The sequence below is a fragment of the Podarcis cretensis genome, assembly GCF_951804945.1.
Source record: "Podarcis cretensis genome assembly, chromosome: 2".
Lineage (NCBI taxonomy): Eukaryota > Metazoa > Chordata > Lepidosauria > Squamata > Lacertidae > Podarcis > Podarcis cretensis.
Genome location: NC_137171.1, coordinates 8,096,499 through 8,111,486, shown reverse-complemented (window position 1 = coordinate 8,111,486; position 14,988 = coordinate 8,096,499). Strand labels below are relative to the sequence as shown.

Below are 14,988 nucleotides of genomic sequence, written 5' to 3'. Positions count from 1 at the left end.
CTTGGTTGTAAGTCGCTTTGGGCAGGATAAAGTGACTAAAAATTTAATAAATAATAAATACAATGCACAACTATTATGGCATGCTGGTTTTAATACCCTATTGGCAGGAAAGAATGGAGCGCTTAAGTTTTCCAGAGAAAAGGAAAAAGACTAGGGGATTGGGATAATATTGTGCACTTAAAAAAATTGGTACCTTTCATTGTATCCAAGACAAAACATGATTCATCCTGAAAGTTCTGTATCATCTAAAATAGAAATGAAAAACCGAAGTTTTTAGGGCTCCAGGCATTACTCAAAAAGAACTGTGAATTCAAGCAATATGACCATCTAAATATTTCTCCTTCCTTTTAGCAATAGGGACTTCATTGAAAAAAGCAAGCCTCCTAGAGCACAATAATGTTGTCTCCTCCGGCTCCTAGGAGGCTTAGTTTGGTCAGAATTGAGTATACACTTCCAGAGTTAATGCTAAATACATTACTTTGGTTAAATGAGCCACCATAGCTGCTAGAGGGCCATGAAAATTTGTCTCCAGGGCTTTTTAGACTCATCTATCCATGTACTAGGGACACAGGTGGCGCTGTGGTCTAAACCACAGAGCCTAGGGCTTGCCAGTCAGAAGAACGGCGATTCAAATCCCCGCAACGGGGTGAGCTCCCGTTGCTTGGTCCCAGCTCCTGCCAACCTAGCAGTTCAAAAGCACGTCAAAGTGCAAGTAGATAAATAGGTACCGCTCCGGCGGGAAGGTAAACGGCATTTCTGTGTGCTGCTCTGGTTTGCCAGATGCAGCTTAGTCATGCTGGCCACATGACCCGGAAGCTGTATGCCTGCTCCCTCAGCCAATAAAGCGAGATGAGCGCCACAACCCCAGAGTCGTCCACGACTAGACCTAATGGTCAGGGGTCCCTTTACCTTTACCCATGTACTATCTCAAACCAAAGGGGCGTATTGGTTGCCAGGTGTGAAATATCTTGGAATTATTTCCAGCTCTCCTACCCCACTAGTACCTACTTTGGTTTAACAGTATTTAACACACACACACACACACACAATTACTCAGCGGGGGTTTATTTACCCTGTTTAAGCATGCTATTTGCTGTTGTGTTTTTCAGTAAGTCAATGGCCAATTAAGTAGAGCTGTAAAAAAGTGCAACTTCTTGCTTGCTCAGTCTACTCTGAAACTACAGGTGACAGACCTCACACTGTACAGTGATGGGAAAAGACATCCACTTCAAAGGAGCGGAGACACTTTTGGAAGCAGAGCTGAGCCTGCGATGATACTTTAAACTCCCAAATCTGTTCCCAGTGTTTCAGCAGACTATTGGGTCCCTCTTACCTCATCACTGATGAGCACGTGTATCCCTGTGGGACCTTGCTTGTAGATCTGGCTGATCTGTTGAGAGGAAATGCTGAAGAGCTGGGCAATTTTCTCTGTCAGTTCCACAGCTGTCAGTTCTTCCAAGTAGATGGCATGGTACACTGAAGAAGTAAGAACAGTTGTCGGCAAGGAGCACATTCTGTCAGGCAACAAGTTCAGCAGGAATTAGCCGTAGAGTAACCTATATTTAGAGTAGTGCTGTTTTCCCTTTATATATTTATATTAACCCACCTCATCCTCCTAAGACTCTGAGGCAATCAACAACATATTCAGCTATACAGTATTTTCGGTAAGATTAAAAATAAATCCACACTCTTTTCTGGCCACTAAAGCTTGCTTGAGCAAGTCTCATAATCTACTTCTTCCAGCAGAATCTGCCGCCTAAGAAACACGTCATGGACATTTCCACGAGGCCTACAAGTTTATCATCATCAGGAGGGCACCAGATTGGGGAAGGCTGGACTGAAGATTGTACCCCTACTTATTTGGTTGGAGCTACCACAGCATTTCCTGGAACGGAAGTAAGTACTGCCAGCCTGTGAGTCCATTAGTCAAAAGAGGCACTTAGGTTTCTTTCCTGAAGTTCTCACCATAGAAAGTATTGTTGGCTGCATCCCCATCTTCATGCTTCTGCTGCTCCCTCAGTTGCTGCGACTCCTGGCAGACGTAGATGGTCAGCCTTGGCCGGACCATCCTTGGGAGAAAATAAGACATGAGCACTCCAGAGTTAACAGGGAATGTTTTAAGGACAGGGCCACAAAGAGTAAAGGAAAGAGATGAATAATTTGATTAAGAAGCACTTCAACAGCGCTCACAAGTTGGTAAAATGTTTCACAACTGTGCCTGGCCAATTTGGACATGCGGGGGGGGGGGGGGGAATGTTACAGACCTCCTAGGTCTGTTCCAACTTCCCGCTGGTGGAGAACGCACGCCTGCTTCACTCCCATCAAAAAGCATAAAGGACCCCTGACCATTAGGTCCAGTTGTGACCGACTCTGGGGTTGCGGCACTCATCTCGCTTTACTGGCCGAGGGAGCCGGCATACAGCTTCCGGGTCATGTGGCCAGCATGACAAAGCCGCTTCTGGCGAACCAGAACAGCGCACAGAAACGCCGTTTACCTTCCCGCCAGAGTGGTACCTATTTATCTACTTGCACTTGACGTGCTTTCGAACTGCTAGGTGGGCAGGAACTGGGACCGAACAATGGGAGCTCACCCTGTCGTGGGGATTCAAACCACTGACCTTCTGATCAGCAAGCCCTAGGCTCTGTGGTTTAACCCACAGCGCCACCTGTGTCCCATCAAAAAACATAGGACCGTACAAAAACCCACAAAAATGGGCAGGGAGAAAGAAGACAATTTCATCTATATTGTGCACTGCTCCTCACTGGAATCAGAGATGCGCAGTGGAGATGGCGCCATTTTTTCCAGTCTGTTGCAACCAGCCAGACAGCCCAATCCAGGGACTACCCCAAGGGACTTTGCTTGGGGGAAGTGAAACCCATGTATGCTATTGCAGAAGGGTGGCTGAGGACAGATAGGCACTGAGCTGTTGTGCAGAGAGGCCTGTTGCAGTGCAGATAGCATTTTCTTCAATTGGGTAGAAAGAAAAAGTGGAGGTGGAGAAATAAAAAGATGTGGGGTGCTGGTGAACAGGAAAGAGCATGTGCACTAAGAGGGGACAGAAAAGAGGAAAGAAGGTTCCACACAGGCTACATGGTACAGAAAGAAAAGGGAGCCAGAGAATACCTTAAAAATACACAAAATGTTTGCAGAAAGGGGAGCTTTTGCCTTAGCAGGGCAACTCTACATCCCACCCCCAAACACTACTATCTGAACAATCAGAATTGGTCCATTAACTCCATGGTATGATTTGCTATTAGCACAGCACCTTTTGTTGACCTTTGCCAGAAGCCTAACTCTTGTGGATTTGGGAGCTGGCCAACATTTGCTTTCTTTACTTGAGGGACCAGCTAACAATCACTCAAGAAACAGCAGAGCATATTATGCCCTCTCCAGCTGAAAGGGGGCAGGAGGAAAGATCAGAATCAAACAATTGCATATCTATTTCACAAAGGAAATAATGAAGCAAGACTTATTTAATGAAGGAGCCACGGAAGTGCTCTCATCCATCCATATCCAAACCACCTTAAAAGGAAGCAAAGATGTTTCTAGTCGAGTTCCAGTCTTGTACTATGTGCAATATATACTTCATATCTGCTTTGTGTCAGTCTGTCCTTAACACATCTGATCTTATTACAGGATACCCCCACAGTGTCCGAAGTTCCCATCCGTCTTATTGAGACATGAATTGTATATTAAGGATGAGTCTGCTAGCCATAGGCAGCAAGAAATTGCAAGAATGAAAGGGGGTGGGTTGGGAGGAGGGATACAGCATGGTGCCTGTCCCACGTCTAAGAAGAACAAACGGGACTGCCAGAGAAGGGAAAGTACAGATAAAAGCAACTAATATGGTCAGGGGACCAGAGCAGTTCTCCTAACAAGAAACGTAGGGGGCTTTTTGGTTTAGAAAAAAGGTGGGTAAGGAGGGAACATGATTTAAATATCTAAAACTGCATTGTATGTATACAGAGAAGCCTTTCACTGTCTTGTAGTACTAGGGTCATTCAATAGAGCTGAAAGGTGGGATATTCAGGGCAGACCAAAGGAAGCACTACATGCCACCTGGTTTTCAAGTGCCAAAATTAAATACAGTGGTGCCTCGCAAGACGAAAAGAATCCGTTCCGCGATAAGCAAGCCCATTGACGGCTTAGCGGATTAGCGGCTTTTAGCAATCAGCTGTTAAGCGGCTTATCAGCGGATCAGCTGATAAGAGGCTTAGCGGCTTAGGAAAAGGGGGGGAAAAGGAAAAAACCCCGCAGGAACTCGCAAGACATTTTCATCTTGCAAAGCAAGCCCATAGGGAAATTCGTTTTGCAAAGCGCCTCCAAAACGGAAAACCCTTTCGTCTAGCGGGTTTTCCGTCTTGTGAGGCGTTCGTCTTGCGGGGCACCACTGTATAAAATATGGAAATCCTAAACTGGAAAAGCAGAAATTCCGCACATGTACAGCATATTAAAAGCCCAAACCATTTAAAAGCAAGTCTAGATGATACATACCGTCCCTTCAAAGCATTGAAAAGTCTGATGCCATCTGCAGGGCCACATATCTGGATGACGTCTTCCCTGGTTAATTTCAATAAATCTGCCCCTAGGAGTGAAAAGAAAAGACAGCTGGGAGGTAGCAAACATATGTTTCGACATGGAAGACTTCATATTTCCACAGAAATCCTTCTACATAATACCACCTAATGAAAGAGACGTCTGAGTTTCAAATTCAGTGAACACATATCTAGGGTGTCTGCTGCTGCTTTTAAGCAGGGCTCTCATCACTGAGGAAGGAAAGAGGCACTAGAAAGCCCACTTGCATATTGTTTTTTAAAGGATAAAGGAGGTGCATGATTTAGATAAATCTAGTGAGGTTTACACGGTGGTGGATGTCATTAAGGCTACACACACACACACAACTTAAATAGTACACTTTAGTCTGTTCAAAGAGGCTAGAGCTCGTTTTGGCTTCAATTAGCAGTGGCAAACTGTAAAGAGGTGTTTCCTATGGTCACGGTGGCAGGGGGAAATGGACAGAATAGAAGATCCACAGGTCAAAGAGCTCACAACCCCCAGAAGATGCTTCTAAGAAGCTTGCTTGAGGGCAGAATAAACTGTCTGAGGAAACAACAAGAAAGTTGATGGATTCCAAATGCTGAAGCCCCCTTGTGACGTCGCAGGGGGGGGGGGAGGTTTTTTCCACTACCTGAGAAGTTGGTGAAAAGCCGTGTGAAAGTTGAGAAGCGGTTCCGAATCAGCCACTGCTGAGCTTCCTGAGGTGTGGATGTCTGCAGGAGGTTCTACAAGAGAGGGAGGGAAACCTGATGCATCCTTGCAAGAGCAGCACAGACAACTTACACGACTTGCAGCATGTCACCTGCAGTCTTTTGCACCCAAAGTAGGTCATTCATTACTCCTTATTAATTCAGTTTCTGGCCCAGCCCTCATCAGTTTCCTGATCCTAAGGCAGCTTACGATATAACGTCAATAGTGTAAGACAAAGGAAATAAAAGAAAAAGTTAACACAATGCAAATATACAAGATGACCTAATACAACAGACTGAAAGAACTACTTTCTCACAGCTAGCCACACATTCAGTCCCATGAAGTGTTAGCCTGCTAACTCAGAGACAACCCCACTGTCTGACATTAGAGGAATGAAACACAAAATATGAATGAGACTTACATCTGTAATGGGAGCAGGAGGTTCAGGCTGGTGATTTGGAGACCCGTTTCTATTTTTAAAATAAGAAATGAAGAAGGAAGTTGGTATTTGCTTTCCTCTGCTTGTCTTCAAATCAGTTGTGATTTGAATTGTTCCTCTAGCACAGGTGTGTCCAACAGGTAGATCGTGATCTACTGGTAGATCACTGGCTCCCCCCAAAGCAGCTGAACAACTGTGGCTCCCCTAAAAAAAGCTCAACATTTTACCTCCTCCCTGAAAAAACTCAACATCTTTGACCCGAACCCCCCAAAATGGGCCCTCCTCCTTCCTAAAAAAAGCTCAACCCCAAAAAAGGGGGTAGATCACTGCCAGTTTTTAATTCTGAGTAGACCGCAGTCTCTTGGGAGCTGGCCACCCCTGCTCTAGCATATTTAATCAAAGGGCCTGTGTGGACTCAGCAAAGCCTATCTTTTAACCATGGTGAAGGGGACCAGAGACAGGCCAAGGGAGCGTGCAGTTCTCCAGATCTTCCCTTGAGCACAAAGTCTTTCACTGGCTTGAACAGTGGTGAGAGACACTAAATTAACTTTGGATCCACTTTTAAGATGGAAGCCATATTAGGGTTATAAATACAGTGGTGCCCTGCAAGACGAATGCCTCTAAGCCGCTTATCAGCTGATCCGCTTATCAGCCGATCCGCTAAGCCGCTTATCAGCTGATCCGCTAAGCCGCTTATCAGCTGATCCGCTAAGCCGCTTATCAGCTGATCCACTAAGGCGCTAAACAGCTGATCCGCTAAGCCGCTTATCAGCTGATCCGCTAAGCTGCTAAGCCGCTTATCAGCTGATCCGCTAAGCTGCTAAGCCGCTAATAGCGCTAATCCACTAATGGGCTTGCTTCGCAAGACGAAAAAACCGCAAGACAAAGAGACTTGCGGAACGGATTCTTTTCGTCTTGCGAGGCCCCACTGTAGTTGAAGGTGATGGAGATGCAACCCTTCAACCAGGGTGGTTTGCTTTAGTTTTTCATAGATTTGGAAAGAGACCTTGTAGGTAATGTAATCCAACCCCCTGCTTAGTTCATAATAGCTACAGCATGCAATTGGGAACCTTTGGCCCTCCAGATGTTGCCACTGGCCATGCTTACTGGGGCCAATGCGAGATGATGATGATGATTTTAATTATACTCTGCCCATCTGGCTGGGTTTCCCCAGTCAATCTGGGCAGCTTGCAGCATATATAAAACATAATAAAACATCAAACATTTGCAGCATCTAGAGGGCCAAGGGTTTCCCAAAGCTGATCTATAGCTATAGCATGCTCAGCCTTTGCTGGCCAGCGAATGGAGAAAGGGAAGGTGGAATTTGTACTCAAGAGGAAGAAGGAATGCAGGGGTGTTCGGCAGAGGGATTGAAGCTCTTTGCCTTTCTACAAAGCAGTGCAGCAGGAGAGAGAGAATTAGCAATCTCCCTTTCTTGTCACAGTTTTGTCAGAAGCCACTTTCCCCCTATTTTAACATGAAAAGGCACAAGATGAAAACATGTCATTAATTTGCTCTGTCAACTTGCAATCCTAGAGGCTACTGATGCAGGTAAGTGACCAAAAATGTATTAGGAAAGGTAAATGGGCAAAAGCCAGAAAAAAATTCAATGCCCAGACTTACCCTTCGCTAATGGAGAAACTGCTGTGGGAGCTGCTGAAGCCTGGAGATGGCACATTATTGACATATGTGATCTCAGGCCATGGAGAACACTGGAATAGAAAAACCAATGTTAAGATATTCACAAGCATTGTGGTCCCGAACCTCAAAACTGCTTCCTGTGGAAGAAAGCATGCATGCCATGTATTTCCTGTAGCATGTCAAGGATTTTAGCCTCTGTGCGTGTGGAAAATCACCTGGAAACATGTAAGAACATGTGGAAGAGATGTCTCAGCCAGCTAAAATACACTAGAGCAAATCTTTCAGTAGTGAGTGGGTAGGACACAAGAAATCCATCCTTCTTTCTTTCTCCATGTGTCAAATAAAGTAAAACCTCCATTTCCTTTACTGCTGCAGTCCTTGATAAGCAAAAAAAAAGCACACCTTGTTTCTTTGAGCACAACTGTAAGTGTTTACATAGTGTAGTTGTTTATTCTAGGTTGAAGCCACAACACACACACAGCCCTGACTAAAATGATTGTTTCTTGAATGCTACAGGAGACAATGTTTATTCAGAAAATTAGTCAAATGTTAAAGCTCACTGCTCCTCTATAATCCTAGCCATTCGTGAGGGATTAAGAAGAACCCAACTGAATTTGTTTTGTTTGTATGAAGATCATACATTTGAAGCTGCTAGAGTCACATACTGTATGAGTTGGGATGATTTAAAAGTGGTATTTTTCCAACACACTTTCAACTCATCCTTACTCATGGTGCATGGATTCATATCCATTAGTGACTTGGAGCCATGAGGTCAGGTGTGTAACAAAAACCTTACTCATGTGGTGCTTCATATACTGTATTTTTCACTCCATAAGACGTACCTTACCATTAGACGCACCTAGTTTTTAGAAGGGGAATGCAAGAAAAAAAATATTTTTAAAGAGAGCGCTGAGTAGAGCATGTGCTGGGATGCATGCATCCCAGGCTCTGCTCAGCACTCCCTTTCACTAACGGGCTGCCCTTCTCCCTCCTCGGGGGGAAAGCCCCCAAGAGCTCCATGTGGCTAGTGAAAGGGAGTGCGGCTCTTGGGGGCTTTTCCGGGAGGTGGGAGAAAGGACTGAGGGGCGGCCAGTCAGTCCCTTCTCCCTCCTCGGGGAAAAGCCCCCAAGAGGCGCACACCCTTTAAAAAGCGTGCAGCTCCTGTGGGCTTTTCTCCCTGCAGAGGCTTCGCACGAAGCTAGAACAGCTAGAGGGAGCGCTGCGCAGCGCTCCCTCTAGCTGTTCTGGCTTCTGGGATAGCCGTGCAGCCTGCATTCGCTCCATAAGACGCACACACATTTCCCCTTACTTTTTAAGAGGGAAAAAGTGTGTCTTATAGAGCGAAAAATACGGTACTTGTCAGGCTAAAAGTGAATTGCTGGTATTTATACATGTAACATCCGCACATCAGGGATTGATGGCCTGGAGCATGTTGCAGCAGTGTCAACATTACATGCACAGCTGCTACCCACTTTTATTTATTTGTGACATCGACCACACAGAAACCCATAGAGTTGCAGCTTTGGTTTCGTTGCTGTTTAAACAAACGTGCCCAGAATCATGTGCCAGAGGCCACAGGACCAGGAATAGAAACTATTCCAAGGTATTAGAGCAGACTCTTGCGTTGTTTGGCACTTGCTGGACAACAATGGCTCTGAGCAAGTGTCCATTACTTTGGCCAGACAACGCCATTCAATCACACCTTTGCCCTGTCTTGTACCTTGGTGCAAACATTCTAACACTTGGGTTTCCGAGTGAACTTTTGCAAGCACATTACCTGTAAGCAAGCAAGCCCACCCACCCACACCAGCCTTTTAAATGGCTTTGTTCAAAAACAGAGGTTCTAGATACTACGACTCACATTGCGTGCCTTACCTCTGTAAGTATTGTAGTCTCATATGAAGGCTGATACTTTTCCTTCTCATGAGGTGTTCGCTTCTCCATTTTCTCTCTGTCTGTCTTTTGCTTTCTGTCAGCTCCTTTGGGCTGGAAACCAACATGTTAGTGAAACCAGAACATGGGATCTAGGGAAAGGAAGCACTAAGCCAAAGTTCTTCTCAGCTGATAAGGACAGCACTAGGTTGATGTGTGAGTGTAATACATACATGCACACATAGTAATACATTTATGTATACAAATGTTTCTCAGTGATCCTGGCAAGGGAACTAGACTGGCAGCAGACCCCTAAAGAGAAAAGTACGCTGGTGGATGGGAGATACTCATTTCCCCTACAAGAGCTTAAAAGTTCATTCTGGAAATTCATGCAAACATGAAAAACCTGTTCTGCTGCTCCTCTTGCACTTTGAATTCTCTTGCTGAAGCCCTGCAGATTTTTATCTAGCTAAAACACCTATAAATCTGCCAGAATACCTATAGGTAGCAGTAATCAGAAGTGCTCATTTTGGACAGGGATTATATACAAAAGCCTCGCTTTCCTGTATCCTCAAAGTTCCCTGTGCTGTTCTGAGGGACTCTGAGCCAATCAGTTACATATAAAAACATGTAAGAAAATGAGGGGCAGCCCTACTTCAGGAAATTGTATCTTCACCTAAGCTCCAATATTAGAAGTGAATGTATAGAGAGAAGCTTTGGTCGAGGGGAGTGGGGGGAAGAGGCTACAAGAAATAGTTGACATGGTGTGGAGTTCACCTCCCCTAATAGGCACATAAAGCTTTTGCTATGAAACAACATGTCCCCCTGCCCCCACAAAAATTGTTTCTGTGTGATTGAATGAGACAGACTTGGATTTAAAGAAAAATGCATTTGCCACTTTCATTGGAATTTCAAAATGGACTGAAGCCCTTTCCAGAGTTTCTCAAACAAGGAAGCATGGCAACTTTTCTTGTAGGAAATAATCACATACTGCACACGTTTTAGGCTAATTCCACACATTTATTATCTGTAAGTTGGAGCTCTTGTATCACATGCCAGTGGGAACTTTTGAGGGAGAGGAGATAAAAGGTTGATGTTGGCAAGAGTTCTCCTGCCTCTGCAGTGATTTTTGGCTCAGCTTTTCCTGGAGTAAATAAGTTTTCTACAGGATGACCTGGCCAATCAGCTAGGCCCTAAAACATCCACATAAGCAACTGCTCCAATCCAACACATTAATATTGGCTCCAATGCAGTTTCACATGCTTTAAGGAAAAGTAGTGTACTAAACAGTTTTTTAAGTGCAGCTGTTCCTAATACTGTGCATATGAAGGCATAAACTGCAGCTTTAGTTTCCCCAAACATTCCTCTACTACTAAGTCCTGATCAAGGCCTGTTTATTCCTGAATAGCTCCCTTCAGAAAGATCCAGTGCTATTTTGCCTCGGGTAAGCACAATAATATAACTGGTGTATATCACCAATAGCTTAATGCTAGGTCTCACAATGGGCCCATTGAACAAAAAAGGAGGAGGATATGCTTGTTGCCTATGAAGACAAGACTTAGAGAGTATATTCTCTGTGGCAGCCCCTAAGTTGTGGGTTTCCCTCCCACAGAGGTGTATCTGGCAGCTTCATGATACAACTTTCGGTGAATGCTATAAAGGCACCTCTTAACTCTGATTGGTTTTCAGGACCCACCCTATTCTGGGGACTATACTTTGTCTTTCAAATCAATATTTTTATTGGTTTTTGTTTTTTTTAAATCAAGTAACAAAACATACCCATGAAGGAAATACAGAGCTTAGTAGCTGTTCAGAAAGGAAAGGAAAATATCAGCTGATGGTTGTAGTATTAGACATTCCAGTACAGGCAACCAAATGGAGATGTCTCATCATAATGTTACATGTGTCAATTATAATGTGTCTTAACTGTGTTTAATACTGAATTTTAAATTGTTATAACCTGCCTGGGACCAGCTAGTGAAGGGCTGCAGGTGGTAAGGATACTAATACATTCCCCAACATTAAAGTTCTTCTAAGAAAGTCAGGTTTTAGTTGACAATTTGAGTAAAAACGGTGGGTGATATGCACTGGATGGATTAAAAGACACACATACCTTGAAGACTTTGATCTGGCAGCTGGCAGAATGCAAGTGTTCAGTGTATTCCCCATTCTCATTCTCCTTAAAAGTGTCAATCTGGACTCGGAATGGCACACCCTTCTCGCCACCATGCTTCCTCATGGTGAACTCTGTACTGATGCAGTGCACCTGTGAAGAAAAACAGACACAGAGATGCTCCAGGCTGCAGGCTTGCTGCTTGTACAATAAAGGTGCACATGAACAATTTAACCATTACTCCACGAAAGTGATAGCGCAGGATACCAGCTAGTCTGGGGACTCCATTTCCAATAGCAAACAAAGCTCTCGAGCAGAGGAAGGAGTTCATCCTGCTCTCTGGCTTTTAATCAAACCGGGGGCAGGGGGCATCAGCAGCCAGGCCAGAAGAAGCAACGAAACGATATTGTGTTCTGCAATTCAGCACAAATGAAATCTGTAATTTCTCTACAGAAGTACGCATGCAAGAAAGAGATGACTTGTCAATGGAAAATGCAAGCAGAGGAGAATAGGGATTATGGATCAGTCTGTGGGACCCTAGAATATAGAGAAAACCAAAGTTACTGATGGCTTTTCAAATTATATTCCAAGGTTTCTGTTTGCTCCCAAGTTATCTCTCAGCAAGATCTGTAAACTGCAATCACACCCAGCAGGCATTTCCTACTCAGGGCTGATCTCTTAGCCTGGGAGCACATGGCAGAGCCCCTCCCTCTCCCCCCTTGGGTGTATGCTCTCCTCTTCTGAGCACCAACTGCATCAAGTTGAACTAACTGCGGTGAGAAGCTACGTGCAAACCACAGCTTACAGTGAAAAGGGAAGAGAATTTGATCAGAAGTAAAGAGCAGCAAGCCCAAGGAGGAAGGATATTCTCCCAGTATCGTAATGTTTTCTGATCTTGTAATCATAGTTAAACCTGCACCAAGCCCACAGAGCTCTAAAGGCATGTTGTGGGGTCCAAGGAAAACAGCCCGGGTTATTTTCCTTTTCCTTGTTGTTGTTGTTGTTTAGTCGTTTAGTCGTGTCCGACTCTTCGTGACCCCATGGACCAGAGAACGCCAGGCACTCCTGTCCTCCACTGCCCCCCGCAGCTTGGTCAGACTCATGCTGGTAACCTCGAAAACACTATCCAACCATCTCGTCCTCTGTCGCCCCCTTCTCCTTGTGCCCTCCATCTTTCCCAACATCAGGGTCTTCTCCAGGGAGTCTTCTCTTCTCATGAGGTGGCCAAAGTACTGGAGCCTCAGCTTCACAATCTGTCCTTCCAGTGAGCACTCAGGGCTGATTTCCTTCAGAATGGAGAGGTTTGATCTTCTTGCAGTCCATGGGACTCTCAAGAGTCTCCTCCAGCACCATAATTCAAAAGCATCAATTCTTCGGCGATCAGCCTTCTTTATGGTCCAGCTCTCACTTCCATAGATGCCCTTAATACCTGAATAGGCTAAATGCTTCCACTCAGTACAACTGAAAGTCTTATTCTGAAGGGAGAAAATATGGCTTAACGTGAGAGGCAGCCAATACACTCCATATGCTGTTGAACTCCAACTGCCATCAGCCCCAGCCAGAATGGCCAATGGTCAAAGGAGCTGTAGTCCCAACAACATCCAGAGGGCATTACACTGTGTAACCCTGGATTACCAGCAAACATTATTTTTCAAAATCAAAACCAGACAGCACTGTCCAGAATGGACTGAATACACACCATTTATTCCTAATGGACTTTGCAGGTGACCTTCAGCGCTTCACAGGTTTGGCACCATGCCTCTAAAAGTGACCTACCTCAACAAACCACAAGGATTAGTGAAATCGTAATATTGACCTAATCCTCCAACAGGCAGATAAGAAATCAAATTTTAAAAATCCCTAGAAATAAATCTTGAAAGTGTGGCCTCATTCTGGTTGACTCATCGTCCTAGATGGGAGGGCTTCTGAAGGGGTCTGCTCCCTTTGCCAGCATTTGTCCTGCCCCCACCACAGTTGACGGGAACAGAAACCAAATTAAAGCCAGTAATCAGAATCCTTCCCCAGCACCTCAGCGTTCAACACCCTCACAGCAGTGAAATGAATGGTAGCTTTCCCCGTCGGTTTTGCCAGTCAGAATTCCACTTTGTTCTTGTCAAGGGCAATTAGCATTACTCTTTAGTTCAAGGGTTCTCAAAGTTCATTATAGTGAGCCTCCCAAGTAGAGATTACAATTTGTTGAGCCATCTCGGTTGTAACTAAGACAGACAGCTTCTCATCAGCATTCACCAGAGCTGAAAGAATCCCCAGGTACCCATGAACTGACTTTTTCCACCGTCTCTGCTGCACAGTGCTGACACTTAAAACAATGTCAATTGAAATCTGAGCCTGGCAGCTATGAATTTGTAATGGTACTCAGTGGCTCACTGAGAGCAAGCAGATCCAAGTAAGAAAGGCAGAAGGAGACCCAAGTACACTTCAGAGCTAGACCCCGCAGAAGAATAGGACTGCTCTTTTATTCCTCTAATATATGAATTTGGAAGAGTGACAGGGTGATTGTATCAGGTATATGACGGTAGAGATCCATCAAAACTGATGGCAGCAAATCTCAAAGCTATCCTGCTTGCTACAGACCTAACCAGAGAGAACAGTTAAGAAACACCTCCCATGTAGTATTGATTTACCTGAATAAATACAGAAGTCCTCTTTGAAGGATCCCACAGAAACTCTACAGTATTCAACTGCGTGGGGTTTGCCCTGGGGTCGATTATACCCACGGACATTGGAATATCTGCAGAAGACAAAAGCCCAACCCTTTAGAATGAGGCTAGGAGAGGCATGGCAAGTCCACCAAAATTTTAAGGGACTTATGTAGTAAATAATGCACCAAGAGCTTAGAAGACTGGGTAATTTAGGGGACAGTCTGAAGGCACACGATGCACCGACATCACTGAATCTAAGCAAGCTTTGGTCTGGTCAGTCCCTATGTGGGAGACCAACTGTTAATCCCATGTTTTCTACCTTGAGCTCCAGGATGGAAGACAGGATGTTAATTAATTAATTAAGGCAAAAATCTAGGTACCAGCATGCCTGTTACAGTATAAAACCGAGGCACTATCTATGTAAGCTGCTTCTGGACTGCCCTGCTAACCTATTTCAGGAAAATTTAGGAATTCAGAACGACAGGCTTATGCATACTTTGCTGGTATCTTCTCTCTCATGCATCATGGATGCTGGTTTATTTTAAGGATGTATGTTCTGTGTTATTTTATGAATATTATTGCTACATGTTTGTCATGGCCTTTGGCTAGAACAATAAATTTATGAACTGATGAAGCATGTTCCTGCATTGCAAAGGCTTGGATTAGAAGACCCTCCAGGAACCTACCAACTCTACGGTTTTAAGCAGAAACCAATATCATATACCAAGAAAAGCAGAATTCTGAAATCTATAAATTATGCAAATTTTTGTTATTCACTTTGTTTAGTCGCAAGGAGATTCAGGCTATTAAAACCTCTTGTATTGAGCACTGGTAGTGCTACCTAATATCTGCCTGCTTTTGAGATCCACATACTTTCAAACCTATGTTTCCAGCTATAAAGAACAACAATTTCTTTCTGTCAAAAGAGAGAGCTAGCTCAGGCTCTGCATACCCAATTCCACACTTGCAGGGATTGGGAAAAACCTCATAATCTGCATGAATCGACAAGAAAAAG

At 44.4% G+C, this 14,988-nt stretch overlaps 1 protein-coding gene and 1 long non-coding RNA gene across 2 annotated transcripts in view; one reads left to right on the top strand and one right to left on the bottom strand.

The window, feature by feature from the left end:
• The window catches only part of LOC307210816, a 285,910-nt gene extending 279,636 nt beyond the window's left edge, over positions 1-6,274 (top strand). Inside the window, exon 3 of the long non-coding RNA XR_013836147.1 lies at positions 5,810-6,274. This is a non-coding gene — a long non-coding RNA (uncharacterized lncRNA). The remainder of the gene's footprint in view (positions 1-5,809) is intronic.
• Positions 1-14,988, bottom strand: part of TFCP2 (transcription factor CP2) — a 40,973-nt gene that overhangs the window by 1,679 nt on the left and 24,306 nt on the right. Inside the window, exons 5-14 of the mRNA XM_079966748.1 lie at positions 13,956-14,062; positions 11,314-11,466; positions 9,204-9,314; positions 7,311-7,399; positions 5,670-5,718; positions 5,190-5,283; positions 4,496-4,586; positions 1,966-2,069; positions 1,334-1,476; positions 194-245 (exon numbers count right to left, since the gene is read on the bottom strand). Coding sequence (XP_079822874.1) covers positions 194-245; positions 1,334-1,476; positions 1,966-2,069; positions 4,496-4,586; positions 5,190-5,283; positions 5,670-5,718; positions 7,311-7,399; positions 9,204-9,314; positions 11,314-11,466; positions 13,956-14,062 — 993 coding nt within the window. The remainder of the gene's footprint in view (positions 1-193; positions 246-1,333; positions 1,477-1,965; positions 2,070-4,495; positions 4,587-5,189; positions 5,284-5,669; positions 5,719-7,310; positions 7,400-9,203; positions 9,315-11,313; positions 11,467-13,955; positions 14,063-14,988) is intronic.